We start from the raw sequence: 15,637 nt of genomic DNA on the forward strand, positions 1-15,637 counted from the left end.
AAATGTCCTCATATGTGGATCTCATTTTTGTCAGAAATAAAAATGAGGTTAAAAAAAAGATCTGGCAATTCTTTGTTATTACATTCATGAGGTCCCAATATGCCCAAATATCAAGGAAATATTAAAAATGCATGCCATGGAAGAGCTCAAGTCTTAGGAGGTTAAAGTTACTTCTCTGGCTGATTAGCTATTTATGTTAAAAAGCAGTTAAACGTGTGTACTTAAAAAAGTGGCGAGCGAGTAGGCCAGGGTTCTATAAATCACTCATTTGTTCTTTTCAAGTCTACATATCATCACAGCGATATGGGAATTTCAGCAAAACCATAAATTAGTAAATGCCTCAAAAGAATAAGTCAGTAAACAAAGCTTTTATTAACATGTTATAACATTTGTTACCAGGAATTTTACCAAAATGTATTACAAACAAATGAAACAAAACAAAGGCTGCTTCAGTTGTAGTCACAGTTCTTCGTTAAACATAGGTAATCTCTTTCTGTTTTGGCTTTTTCCACATACATTTATTTTTATGACAAACCCTTACAAACAGAGCTTATTCAGAGAATAATATATCTGTGTTTGAATATGTGCAGAGGATATTTAAACAGATCGCTATGAGTCCATCTTTAGCTGCACCCAGCTCAAGTATTGTTCAAAATCAGGATAAAGAAAAGGAGGCTGAATGTGTACCGATGGATCACGTTATTATAGCTGGCTGCTTTTACCAGACATCAATGGTTTTCAGTTGGGGTTCAAAATTTTCGGGGGCAAGAACCTCTTGGAGTAAAGGACGTTTTCTAAAGATTTGTGATTGAGGCTTACTAATTCAGATGCATTAGGTGTAATTATATCAGCGCTTCCAGTGACCTAAAATTCATATGTATAGGTGTAACGGGTACAATTTATTGTGGCTACAAGGAAAAACAAAACAAAAACACTAAATGACGTCTAGATGATCATCAGGTCACGCAGTTGCTAAATATGTAAACTTTTAATCACTGTGTTCGCTTTATGGGTTTTGATCAGACACCATTTCCAAAATAGAGTGTAAATTAAAAATTAGTCTGCTAGTTTCTCTGGACAGTTCACATTAATTGGCATTAATCACCAACAACACAGTGTTTTGGGGGGATTATCAGTCATCTTTAATGGCTTGTTTTCTTCTGCACTGTGTATTCAGGAAAAGCTTTTCAGGATGAGGAGGGCTACAAAGAGGAAGCAAACAATCAGGACAGGAAAGATAGCAGCTCTTTTACTGAGGCAGACAGATGGTTAAACAAGAAAACATAAGTTTGTTTATGGAAAAGAACAAAATCCCCCTGTCCAACTGCGTGCTAACAGGGAGCAGATGGCGTCTACTTCCCAAGAAAGCTACTCTTCTTGATCACATGCTCCAAGTCGGCGTGTTCAGAGGTGTCCAGTTTGATGTCATATTTAGCCAAGATCTTCATGATGGGCCTGATTTTCAGCCACCACTGTATCTTAGGGATGCGGCGCCTGCAACAGATGGGAGGGATCATTCACTCAGATGCTTGTTATTGTACTTATATTCTTACAACATGTGAGCTCGAAAATATATATCATACTCAAAATCTGTGTCTTCCTTCAATTCAGCGAGAGGTTGGAAGGTGAGTGCCCTTTTTCTCATTCCCAGCACGCAAGCGGAGTCTGCTGTGTTAGCAAAGATACGACCTAAAAGCCCCAAAGACAAACTGATTAACTCATTCATGATTCACATTCCACATGATTTACTGAAAGGAATATTCATAACATATGATTATGTATGAAAAATGTACATTTAGAATGACAAAACATGACGTAGATCTGCTACACGATTGTTGTTTGGTTCGGCCACTTGGAAGCTTTTACATATTAGAGCATTGAACGTAAAAACAATCATCTGGTCTTCAGCAGCTTTAAAAACAGCACCCTTTTCAGTTTCTGTGAACAATTTCACAGTTTCATTGTTTATTTAACCAAAACTAAATTAAAAAGCAGAAGCATTGTTTGAAGAACTAAAGCTCACCCCGTTGTACAGCAGTTTTATGTATCACTGTATCAGTCTTTCTAATGTCCACATATTTATGGCAGCTCTGGACCTTGACTAGACTATTGCACCACCTTGATTCTTTTCTTTTCCATCTATTGTGTTGTAGATTAGCTGGTGTGACTGAGATCATTGTCCTGTTGTGCGAGCTAGTTTCAGCCCAGCTTTAGCTGTTACACAGATGGCCTCACATTTAACTGTAGAATACTTCAATAGAGAGGTGCCCTGATCCTGTGGCTGCAAAACAAGCTGAAATCACCACCGTGCTTGACCGCTGATATGAAGTGTCTCTTCTGACCAAACACAGCACTGGGTATTATGGCCAAATATCTCCCTCTTTGGTCATGTCTTTCAAAAGGACATTGTTCTAGGAGTTTTGTGGTTTGTTTAGATGCAATTTTGCAAATCCAAGTCATCATTTAACGTGCTAACTGAGGCCTATAGAGTCTGAAATGTAGCACTTGGGTTTTTTGCAGTTTCTCTGAGGATTGCATGGTCTGACCTTGGGGTAAATTTGCTGGGACATCCACTCATGGAAATACTGGGAGCTTTTCTGAGTGATCCCCACTGGAGAGCAATCCTCACTGTAGAATGATGGGCTTTATCTGACTGACGGGCAGCAGCAGTTGCTCCTCTAACAGCTCTGCTGATGTCTTTCCTCCTTGGCGTCATGTTAACACACATTTGAATGCTGCAGAGCAGAAAACTGCCAAAAGCTCTGCTTTTATAGAAGTGCTCACACTTAAAGATGATCAGTTAATCAAGTGCAAGATTGGCAGCAACTGGCTGCTATTTACCTTCTTTTTCACACATTTGTCAAATAAATCCCAAGATGATGTAACAGGTCACGAGTTGCTGTTTATCGTATGTTTTATTAACCTCATTTTAAGGCCTGCTGAGGGCTAGATTATTTTTATTAAATTTTGATATGTACAGACTTAGAACTGACAGAAGGTGTACTTTTTCTTTGCTATGACTTTACAACATGAAATTAACTCTACATATAAATATATCAGATTCAAGAAACTTTACTTCAAAACTTTAAACAACGGCATATTTCATCATATATAACACAGAGTTTGGCTTTAAGTGCACATACCATGCCTATAGCACTCCTTCAGTTTGTCAGTAAGCCACAGAACTGCCTTGGCACCCATCTTTGTGCCAAAGTTTCTGTCGAAGGGTGTAGGAGTGCCGCCCTGCAGTTGGTAGAGGACACGCAGTTAGAATAAATCACAGAAAAATGAGGAGCAAACCAATTATTGCGTTTGGACATTTCCCCTCATGAACACACCTGCTGCATGTGTCCAAGGACATTCTTACGGCAGTCAAAGATGCCTTTTCCCTCCTCTGAGTACAGGCTGAAGATGAAATCAGTCGTGTAGTTGGAATTGCAGCTTTCATTCCTTTTGAACAATGAACAGTAAATTATTCTGCTGTTGCCTGAAAATAAATGGACTTTTATCTGGTTTCAGAGCATGAATTATGGGTCCTGTTCACAGCAGACATTGTAAAGGTGTAATAATGGCTCATTTGAATTCAACTATGACAGTGAGCCAATCAAACTAGAGCAGATAAATAAAATTCTTTACTAGTTTTATTATTTAAACCGTGACTTTCCTATTTTGAAATGACATGCTTTCAGTTAAAATTGCCTGTTGTATAAAAGAACTCGTCTCCTGGGTTCTTATTGTTTTGAATATCCTGAGTTTTTGGTGTTTGTACTACAGAAAATTGAAGCACTCGCTGTGAGTTTGTGATTGATGCTCTGCTAAATCAGTGATTCACAATGACCGGAGGGTTACAACAACTGGATATTCCGAAGATTTACTCAGTAGCAGTTAACCAGATTACTGGTTTTATACCAGGTATTTACCTTCTTCCTGTTGCACTTCATTTCTTTTCCCTGCCAGAACAAAACCTACCTGAGCACCAGACCTCTCTTCACTATTGTCTTCATCTTCTCCACCATGTGCTGGACGTTCGCCTGTGAGCAAAAGTTCACCTAATTACTTTTCAGACTCCATAAACTTTAAAGACAGAAAACTGAAACCAAAAGAGTGCAACACAACGAATTCATTATGTTTCTGTCCTCAGGAAGAAACTGCCCTCTTAAGACAGTCACTTCAAGCAATGAACTCACACTTGATGGCCATGCCCTCTTCTTTACCAACTTTCAGCTCACCTCCAGATCTTTAATGTCGAATTTTTCCTCAAAGATGTAAGCAGCATCAGCCCCAGCAGCCAGACCTGCCATGGTGGCTAAGTAGCCACAGTATCCACCCATAGTCTCAACGATAAACACGCGGCGCTTGGTGCCTGCTGCAGACTGCTTGATCCTGTCACAGGTCTGCAGAGAAACAAACCAGAAAGTAAAAGATAAACTGCTTCCTTTTTAATTTATGTTTGTGCATGTGCGTATATATTTGCTGTTCAGCCACTAACGGAGGTGATGGTGTTCAGGGCAGTGTCAGCACCGATGCTAAAGTCAGAGCCAGGGACGTTGTTGGATACGGTGGCAGGGATAACCACAATGGGAATGCACATTTCCTCATATTTCTCCCTAGCCTGCACCAGCTCAAGGCCTCCAACATACGCCTGCAGCAAAAGAGGAGACGCAGATTCATTTTTTTCTGTGCTTCTAGTTTCAGGAACTTCTGCTCACTTTGAATGAGCAGAAGAGAAACAAAGCCTTCTGCCACTTCTTACCTCAAAGCCGCCAATGATCACCAAAGCGTGGATGTTGAATTTGGCGATGTTCTGGCTGATCTCCTCCAACCTTTTGCCTGGAAGAGTTCTTCGGGAAGCCACGAGAAAATACAGGATACATGTTTATTTTCCAAATAAAAAAATCAAATAAACAAAAATGCATATTTTTACCTCTTGGTGCCCAACATTGAACCTCCTTTTCCAGTCCAGCCACTCACAGAAGTCCAGATAATGGGCTCGATCTGTAGTGAACAGGAAGATCTAACTGAGCTTATATAATAAAAGTAAAACACTTATAACTATTGGAAGACAAAGTACAGTACTCACACATGAAAGCAATGACTTACTTGAATTATTTGAAAGCATGTATCTGCATTTGACCCCACCCAATAGAAACAGAAGAGAAGCAGAGGTCTTTTATTTTGAAAGGCCCGTTTTTTATTTTTTTCTTTACGTGACACATAGATGCAAAAAGGGCTTCAATGGGAATAGCTCCAATTTCATGGGTACAGGGGCGTTTATATTGCTCCCAATATAAATTCCGGGCTAATCAACTGAACAACAACTGAACCAACTAATGCCACACACACACACACACACACACACACACACACACACACACACACACACACACACACACACACAGTACTGAGTCCAGTCAACAACTTCACCACAGCAACTTCTCTCTCTCTCTGATGCTACAAAGCAAGAACACTGGTTGTTAATAACAGCAGTTAACAACAACAACAACAATGTAGGGATATTTTTTAAAATCCTTCTCCTCACATACATAATCAGGCCCCATAATTATCCTACAAGAGCACTTTATTCTCAGACTGGAGGCTTATTTGTGATTCTTGGAGTATTTAAAAGTAGAATGGGAGGCCGAGCCCTTAGTTTTCAGGCCCTCTTCTGTGGAACCACCTCCCAGTTTGGTGGTGCTCATTAAAGTACACATTGATCTTTCTTCTAACATGTGTTTTCAGTGCTTTGTTAGCCTTTTTATGTCTTGCATGTATGTCGCCATTCATACTTAATATCTTGCCATTGTGACCACCACGTGCGATAACATAACAGTTGTCGTCGCTGTTTGATGGATGTTTTATGCTCATATTTTTTGATCTGACAGGGAACAAAACACCAGAGGCAACAAAAAGCAGTTCTAGTCTTCGTAACCGAAGTAGGAAGAAGATTCTTGCACGTGTGACACTGGTTCTCTGGTTTAAAAGGATAACAGATTACCAAAAAAATTATTACCTGTCCTTGAGCCAGACCGTCGAAACCTTCATGGACTGCCAGCATGGAGTGACCCTGGATGATGCCCATCCTCACCGCTGCACGCACGGCAGCGTTCATACCAGCACAGGGGGCGCCGATATTCATAATGGCCACATTGATGTTACTCTGCCAGCGACAGATGGAGACAATGAGACAGCTGAAGGTCCTTTAATATGATTCAGTAACAACAGGGAGTCAGGACGAGTCTGGTTTAGAAGGTGAAGGTCGCTCACCTTAGTATCTGGAGGATTGATGTGAGCCAGCAGCTTGTACGTATTCCAGTTGTTTTCAAAACTCCTACACATCATAAAGGAGGGTTAGTGGGTTATTAGCTAGATTAAAAATACGGCTCAGCTGTTAGACTTTTACAGTGTTTAGTCAGAATAAACAATATAAAATTATTGTAGTCAGTATTTTAATGATTTTTCCTTTTTGTTATTAGGCATTACTTAATATTTAAATGGTATTGCAAGTTTTACTTTAAAGTTTTTTAATTGATTGCATGTGCCATCTAATGTCTAATTTGTTCAGCCCACAGAGCAGATGACATTGGCAGAGCCTGAAGCTGCACAATTCAGGCTCCATAGTTATGCAAAGTTAGTCGATCACTTAAATGTTTTATTGCTAATACTCTCTGTGAAACACGTACTTTCCTCTGAGCTTGATGGCATCGTCAAATCTGCCCTGAGCCATGGCAGCAGTCACTTCTTTTGTCTGTAAAGCGTAAAGTCATTGTAGTGTTAATGGATATCCCTCAGAACAGGCAAAGCAACACACTAATCATCTTTTTCCTTGGGTGAAAATACTCTGACGTACCACTTGCACGCACTCCATGAGCGGCAATCTGACGGCTTGATTCCCCGACAGGGTGACCACACAGGCGGGAGTGTCTGGGGTGGCCTCCAGCAATGCCATCACCGCCTCCACTCCCATCCTGCTGCCCTAGAGGAAACCAACAGAGCCAGTTCACCAGAGGGTGTACTACGAAGAAAGTTCAACACAGCTAGGCTTTCTTTCCGTTAGCTTTCTTGACCCAGTTCAGCCCTTCAGGCTTCGTTCATGCGCATCTAATAAAAACGCGGATTATATGACTCTTCTGTATAAAATGATCCCTATGAGCGTCACCTACTCCACTCACAGATGTTATCAGATGATGATAATGAAATGGTGACTACAAATATATAAAGATAAAAAGATAAAATATTACAGTAAAATGTAAACACACTGTTACAAATAAGACAGGAAATTAATGCTGCAGAAAACTGTTAATGTGGTGATTTAGTGCACAGAGGAGTAAAATAATTCAAGTTTATTTTATTGCAGACTGCACCCTCTGTACAGCTTGTACATATAAAACATGTTCTCCTAGCAGAGACTCTATATCCTGCTTTATATGCTGTAAATAAAAGAAATGTATTAAAAATGTTCTCCAGACCAGGTTACGTGCTCAAGGTAAGTTATCATGGTGATTTAGCCATTTAAAAGCTACTTTTTTTTAAGGAAACTCAGACTTTTAGCTCACTATGGTTTACTACTCCATTAATTCTTACTTCATAGTACACTCCTCAGGAGTCAGGAGCCTCAGTAGAGGCAGAAGTAGAGCTGTGTACTGTGTGGATTCTACTCTGCGTTTTACTGGGACACTCACCAGGATTCTGTCGAAGGCAGAGGGTGTTCCTCCTCTCTGCACGTGTCCAAGAACAGTGGTGCGGGTATCAAAGCCGAGTCTGTCAGTTACCAACTGGACACAAACAAATCCAGCTCTTTGTTCAGTATACTGTCAGCATAGCTTACAATAATACTCGCACAATAGTAAGAACCATACAGCTTACCTTTTTGATCTGGTCAGATGTAATCGGTTTGCCATCCTTGCACATCGCGCCCTCGGCCACAATGATCACATTTAGTCGAGATCCACGGGCTCTTTGCTAAAGTAAAAAATAAAAATAAAAATAACAGAGATAAAAGTACAAATATGCATGCAAAGAGAGGATGTGGGTATCTTCAAATGAAGAAACACTTACGTCTGACAGCCTCCTGCACAAGTGGTCCTCCCAGCCATCATCTGGCGGCATCTCGGGAATGAACACCCAGTCAGCTCCACAGGCGAGAGCCGTCACCAGAGCCAGGTAACTGCACGCATGTGTGCAAACACAAACAGTTAAGCAGCCTGATTCATAGACGTAGCCACAGGAACATGTTTTTTCGGCTGTACTTTTAAATCACAAAACCTCTTTGACAGTCACAAGATCCCACCAGTCCACTGACACAAACAATACAGAGGCATTCAGGTCATTTGTGCACCAGCATCATATTAATAAGAAGACTGTAACTGGAGAGAGTTCGTTATGTTATGCACTGTAACTACTTGTTGCAAACATGAATGAGAATAAATAGTCACGCAAATATAATAGTCTCTCAGACTAATGACACACACACAGATAGAGTACTGACCCACAGTGTCTGCCCATCACTTCCAGGATAAATGTCCTCTGGTGGCTGTGGATTTTGAAAAAAATGAATATGCAGAATCAGTATATCCACTATAAACTGACAGGCATAAGAAAGACCTTTTTTTTTTTCTAGAGTTTTCTACCTGTACATATGTGCAAACTATTAATTTGGTTTACAGATTCACTTTTTGAATGCACAGTGGGGTCTGACCTCTGTGCAGTCGTGGTGATGGCATCCACCACCTCAATGATGCGGTGCAGTGCCGAGTCAGTACCGATGGTCATGTCAGTGCCGCAGAAGTCATTGTCGATTGAGCCGACCATGCCGACAATATTGAGGTGGGACGATTTCTTAGCTTCTTCCTCAGTGATCTTACCTGCAGACATGATACATAATCTGATGATACAAACATTGGTTTGTTTGTTTTTATCCCCATTTTTAATTTTCATGGTTTTCATTAGGCGAATGCAGCTATGTTTAGCGCCGTTTGTCCAAGACAAATTTCCAAGTGGAACAATAAAGTTTATTCTTATCTTTCTTTCTTGCAGCCTCAGACGCACAGGCCTAGAGACTGGTTGTCAACCCCTTGGTATCTACTGGTTGCTAGGGTAAAATGCTTATTGCCAACCACATAGTGAGTGGAAAAAAATGTAAAATTCAGTTATTTAGCCCTTACTGGAGCTTGTATGAGTTCTGTGACTGAGGCTTTAACTTATAAATTTAAACTTTATGCAGCATTTTGGAAACGTTCCCAAATTTAGTTTTTAGTGGTCAAAACAAAGCACACCACTGTATATTCCTAGTGAATGCACATGCTTTTCATTATTTTCCCCTACCCCGTCTTTTTGTGATGAATTAGAAGCTAATCTTGGAAGAGAGACGAGGACAGACAGATTTAGTCAGACACAAAAAGACGAGGCTGAAAGATTTGACACATTCACGATTCTCGCAGCCTCGTTTGTCTCTTTACCTGCTCGGACCAGATCAACCAGCAGCCCGCTCCACTCGGTCCTGAACTCGTTGGCTCCCGTCAGACTGCCGTCTCCACCGATTACACACAGGTTGGTGATGCCCAGCTTCACCAGGTTGCAGGCGGCCTTCATACGACCGTCTCTGGTTCTGAAGTCCTTGCAGCGAGCGCTGCCGATGACAGTACCACCCTAACACAGGAAGAGGAGAAGCTTTTATAACTGGCTTTGAAAACGTTAATGCAGCATTGACAGACAATTAACCCAACAGTGTTTTCCATAACAGTTAGATATCATCGGGTCAGCTTTATAACAGCTCATTAGGGTGGCCTGGATTCCCATGGAGTGAGGTTGCATCACGAGTAAAGACGATATCTTAGAAATCTGCCGCAGCCTCTGCTGCCATTCACACACACTTCATAAATGTCAGTGTGTCACTCCTTGCCAGACTGCTGTATTTAGACAAATAACTATGAATGATGCCCTTCAGTATTACCACGATCCTTAAATCACAGGGGAGAGTCACTTGTTTAATGTCATCACTCAGCTTGTTGTGATATCAGAAGCATTTACAGAAGCATCCATTTGTTACCACAAACCCACTTCCATAGAAGTTGCGATGCTGCAAAAAAAGGTAAATAAAAACAGAATCCACTGATTAGAAAATCTCATAAATGTATATTTTATTCACAATAGAACACAGAAAATATATCAGATGTTTAAAGTGGGAAAATTTTATATTTTAAGAAAAATATTAGCTCATTTTGAATTTGATGACAGCAAAGCATGTCAGAAAAGTTGGGACAGGATCAAGTTTACCACTGTGTGGCATTCCCTCTTCTTTTAACAACAGTCTGCAAACATCTGGGAACTGAGACCAGCTGGGGAACCTCTGGGAGAGGAAAGTTGTCCCGCTCTTGTCTGACATAGGATTGTAGCTGCTGGAACATTTTTCCACAATTTGTAGATGCAGTGTTTTGCAGATTAGTCAGCCTGAGGCTGACAAACTCCCTCCTTCATTTTTTAGGTATTTATTTGCTTCCTTTTGTTATCAGCATAAACATCGATTGTAATGAGAAACTCAACTTAGGATCCTAAAAACTGACAAAAGATGAACCGATCAGAATGAATTTTGGCCTGTTAATTGTTGATTTCTTTGTCAAGGCTGACTCTTTAAATATTAATCCTTAACATAGAAATGAGCCTACAATATATATTAAAAAAAGCATTTTTAATAGTCTTCTCCATGGTACAATAAATACGGGTCTTTATTCAGCTGTACATCACTCACCAGCTGAAGCATCATAGACACACTCTCCCATGTAGCGAGACAAATGTTTTCTCCTCCATCCACCAGGCCCTGGTAGCCCTACAACACATGACAACATACACCGTCAGGCCTGAGCTGATGGCCTCTGTCATGACTTTAACAGGAAACTCTTTCCTATGTGTCTCCATCTTATATTTAATTGCTGTATTCTGATGCCGACATGTCACCTGTATGCCGCTCAAATACCTCATGGACAAAGTAGACTTTGGCTCCAGTGTAGATGCCGACTCTGACTGTGGCTCTCACGGCTGCATTCATGCCTAAAAACACACAAATGATCTGATCTGTGATGACTGAACATTTCAAACTTTCTATCAAATATCACCCGAACACTGTCGGGCCTTATCTTAACCTTTAATTGACTTAGTGTGCACACAGGCACATGTCAAGCCAAGAATAGCCATAAGGGAAAAGTGCATCTTGTGCATAATCTTGGCCCTTGAAGTCCGGCACACTAAAGGCCACTGTGGGACTTTGTGTTGTGGCTGTTGGCATGTTGCAGCTCTTGTTTCAATAGACAGCAGCTGTGGTTGGGGGTGTTTCTCTTGTCCATACCAGAAAAAGGTCACTGCCACTAAGATTAGCTCCAAATATGTAAAATAAGGGAACACACAAGGGGAAGAAGAGGCGGAAAAAGCTCCAGAAGGATTCACAGGAGAAGCAAAACAAAAAATAGAGAGAAAGAGAAAAGTTTTTATTTAGTGTTTCATATTCACTGTGATCCTCACGTAGTCCACATTATTCTACTTGAATAAAAGCAGTGATAATAACACCTTGGACTTGAACCTTTAAACAATCTGAGTTCATCCAGTTTTAACCCCCACCACACTTCTACTCTGAGACATTACGAGCAGTGTAACATTAGGCATTGATGGTGGAGTTAATCCAAGATGTAATCCTCCTATCATGTGCTGGACTTCAAATGGGACTTGCAGCCAAAACTCCGTCAGCCTCTGACAGCTGTCATTCAGCACTGGAAAAAATGTTGCTAGCCCTTTATATTCTCTGGCTTCTGATCTTATTTAAAATGCTGTGCAGTGAGAGCATAAAATGATACTCTATTAGCATCCACGAGACAAAGAGAAACTAGGACTTCAACAGCTTGCTGGGTTTCAGTGATCAGACACATCAGGAGAAGATGCTGTCTGATCGTTTTTCCACCCTCCACTGAGAATCATTTTATGCTCAAAATAAAGCAAAGCCTCATTCCTCTGCTTACCCTGAGCGTCTCCTCCTGACGTCAGCACGGCAATGGATCGTCCGACCCCCATCTTCGTGGGGTCCACAGTTGGTTGGAGGTCCTCAGACATGTTTCCAGAGGGACCGGGCAGACAGGTGGCCTTGATAAGAGGGGGGAAGAAAAGTACAGAGTGCTCTTCCTTCACTGTCTTCTCATGGGAGCCCGAGTAAATCCACTGGTTTTATAGACTACTGTTCCTGACCCTGCCCCCTCCCACAGCTCGACTAAATATAATCGGGTGCAGGGATCACCTGCAATAAACAGCAAGAGAGAGAAAAACATTGCACGTGGCAGGAAACGGTTTGACTACAAAAAATAAAAAAGTACCCACACACCTACTTAGCTGCTCAATCCAAAATACTACCAACCTGTTTTAATCTGACTAGCTAAGCTGGAAGACACACCCAGGCCTGACTGGTAACAGCCCTGTTCAGTAAACAGACTTTTTTCAAAAGGACGCCCTTTAGACAACTTCTGGTGAGAAGTTCTCACCAGAAGCACATTGTGACAAAAATCACAGGGATTTCTGGGTGACTGGGGGAAGTTTTATTTAAAATAATCAGTCTATGAAAGGTTACAAAGACATTTGTAAGGCACTGAGACCCTCCACATGCCCACAATAAGAGGCATTAGGGCCCCTCCATCTAAGATCACCATGGGCCTCCTGCTCGCCCATCTCTGATGAGCCTAAAAACGTTATGGTCCAAAGTTTGAATGTATACATCACTCAATGTTTAAACATAAATATCTCAAAAATCATTTAAGATGAAAGCCTGAAATTTTAACTGATTTGTATAATAAAAGTGAATCAGGATTCATGTTCAAACATTACCTCAGATTTAATCGTGCAAAAACAAAAGGAGTTCTGAAATGTATACAAAGCTAAACCTTAAACGGAAATATTATAAAGGTTCAAATTTATGAGAAAAAAAAATCATTTTAAGACAAATCATAGGTGTGTGAGCAGAAAATGACCTAAAAATCTGAAGATTTGAGACAGACTAACCCATTGTCTACAAACAGCAGGCAAAGTTACCAAAGTTCCCCCAAAAGCAAGACAACAACTTCCTTTAAGTGACCATCAAAGGATCCCTCAGGCCTCTCTCACCTTAGCGAAGGTCAGTGTTTATGACTCTACTATCTGCAGCAGGAAGAAAACCACTGCCAGCTATCTGACTTTATGACTCAGTACACTTTTGAGTGTTTGGAGGACGTGGGGGGTCCCGACCCCCACCAAACACAGAAACCCCCAAAAGAAAACATGCATGGAGGTGGAGGTTATCCGTCGTGGGGGTGCTTTGCTGCTTCTATTCAACATGCCACGTTGAGGGAAACATGTGGGTCGTCAATAGACAATAGACCCAACCCCATGAGTAAATGTCTCAGGGATGAAACTGTTTAGGAATAAAATCAGAGTTTCTGACTGGTCCAATACAAGTGTGGACATGAAACACACACAAGAAGCAGCTCATGCTTGCAAATTCTCCAAACAGCTTTTCTGCACAGTGAGACAGCATGGTCACAGATCTCATCTCACATTATGCTTAGTTGCACCTGATGCTTATTAAACTACTTGATTTTTGATGACTTTAGTTTTTGCTTTAAAAAACGAAAACGAAATAAATAAAAAAATACGCACATCATTCATTTCTCATCAGTTTTCTCAAAAGCATCTATATAACAGAAAAGCTCTTCAAATAAAGCCTCGCTAAACTGTAAAGGCACAAAAACTTTTCCCCAAACCCGACAAAACTTTAATCAGAATACCTGTGGAGAAGCTAGTTTCACAATAAAAGCGGTTTGGTCCGATGTTCGCGCAGCTCGCTTTTTGTTTCCTGAGAGCCAAAAATGGAAAAAAAGAAAAAAAAAAGAAAGTTTTTTTGTTGTTTTTTTTCGTTTTAAAGCGAGAAGGAAAATTCAGGGCCGGCTTTTGTCTTTGTCGTCAGTAACGACAAACCGAAAACAAGAAATCAAAATTATCAAAAAAGACCAATTTGTGCTTTGGGGGTATTTGTGTTTCGCTTAGAAGAATGAAAAGAAGAAAAAAATGTAAGGAACGTGACCCGGAAGTAGAAGTCTATACTTCAAATAAAAGCACACGGGTTAGAATTGGCTTTCAGGTAAACAAAGATTTTATTTATTTATTTTTTTAACTTATATAAAAAAGTTGTCTTTTAGCAAAACGTTTCAAATATGCTCTTATTTATTTATGCAGCATGATTTAAAAGCATAATTATATTAGCTGCGTGGAGCGATGACCCTCAATTGGTATGGAGTGGCAAGAGTGCCAAAATGAAATAACAAAAATACATCGTAGAAAACATTCATTTAAATAATTATTGAAATAATTTTTCAATAATTATTTAAATAATTATTTACACTGTGACTTGAATGCATCTTACATTTGTAGATTGTACAGCTTTAAATTTGTCTCAAAACCCCATGTGGTCATGCAACGTGCCTGTAAGTGCGTATAAAGCGATTCGTCCACATATATTTAAGGCTTTGTAACTGAGTGAAAGATGGTAGGTGTGGTTTTAGACAGTTGTACACACAGAAAGAATTTTGAAATGAGAAATGATCAGATTCATGAGCTGAACTGAATAAATTGTGCGTAGATTTTTTCAGGTTTGGATGTACATTTGTAAAATTGTTTTACTTGTGAAGCATGAGCGTGTGAGCCCTCAAAATACACAAAAATCACTGTACGCATGAATAAATATTTAATAATATTTGAATGAAATGAAATGAAAATAGCAGAGAACAGACCTACTTATTTGTCTTTTTAAAACATATATCATGTATCTGGCAAGATGTTTAAGAATAAAAGGTCCATTAATGTGTAATGACTGGACTAATTATGAAAAAGGCAGTAAAAAAATGGTACATCAGTATATCAAATAATATTGTTTCATCAACAGACTGTTCTGTAGATTTCTCTGTAAAGCATTATACATTTACACATAATTCTCACAGCTAGAGTTTAGAATTAAGCTGGATAGATATTAAAAACATTCATTCTGGAGTAAAGGAAAATATTAGAGCACTTTAATAAATAAGCTTTACCTCAACAAATCAACAAGATATTTAAAAATAATCCCACTACACTCTCACCCCAAAAAAGCTTGTGTATTTGGTGAAACAGGAACAGTATTTCCCAATTTTACTTACAGTTTGAGCTGCTTTCCTCTGCCTTTGCTGTTGGTAATTTCATTTCAAATGCAACGAGTCCACACCACCACCTATTCAACTGACTGTGACACTGCATTGACTCATTATCAGGGCTCTTTCTGTCTTGACTGTACTGGCTAACCAATCACATGCTCTGAAAGTTTAAGTAATTTCGTAAGCCTAAAATAATTAAATAGTGAAATAAATCAATTGTTCTTTTTAGGAAAAATGAATTTATATGTTATGCAATAATTACAAATTTCATCATTTATTGTTATTATTATAATTATGTATTTAATAAATAATTTATGGCTTTCACATTACACACATTTAATGGCATATATAAGAAATTAATTATGTTTTTAATACATTATTTATTTATTTAACATTTAAATAAATAAATTATTTAATAATTATTTAATCATGTATTTATTTATTTAAGT

General features: G+C 39.6%; 1 protein-coding gene across 2 annotated transcripts; it reads right to left on the reverse strand.

The window, feature by feature from the left end:
• Positions 1-353: 353 nt before the first annotated feature.
• Positions 354-14,067, reverse strand: LOC102314403 (ATP-dependent 6-phosphofructokinase, muscle type). 2 transcript variants are annotated; one of them, XM_005914844.3, is made up of 23 exons: positions 13,791-14,067; positions 12,003-12,123; positions 10,970-11,043; positions 10,745-10,822; positions 9,456-9,645; positions 8,696-8,861; positions 8,486-8,530; positions 8,056-8,164; positions 7,864-7,959; positions 7,680-7,772; positions 6,848-6,973; positions 6,681-6,745; positions 6,265-6,328; positions 6,011-6,157; positions 4,925-4,995; positions 4,754-4,841; positions 4,490-4,642; positions 4,230-4,394; positions 3,970-4,031; positions 3,339-3,450; positions 3,144-3,243; positions 1,584-1,689; positions 354-1,494 (listed from the first exon to the last, which is right to left on the reverse strand). In XM_005914844.3, the coding sequence occupies exons 2-23, from the start codon at positions 12,091-12,093 to the stop codon at positions 1,353-1,355; spliced, it is 2,343 nt and encodes a 780-aa protein (XP_005914906.1). In that variant the 5' UTR covers positions 12,094-12,123; positions 13,791-14,067; the 3' UTR covers positions 354-1,352. The 2 variants fall into 2 exon arrangements, with proteins under 2 accessions (XP_005914906.1, XP_014194994.1); XM_014339508.2 differs by having other exon boundaries at positions 12,003-12,274.
• Positions 14,068-15,637: the final 1,570 nt, after the last annotated feature.

The sequence above is a fragment of the Haplochromis burtoni genome, unplaced genomic scaffold, assembly GCF_018398535.1.
Source record: "Haplochromis burtoni strain Fernald_Lab_line unplaced genomic scaffold, NCSU_Asbu1 Contig_9, whole genome shotgun sequence".
NCBI classification, from domain to species: Eukaryota; Metazoa; Chordata; class Actinopteri; order Cichliformes; family Cichlidae; genus Haplochromis; species Haplochromis burtoni.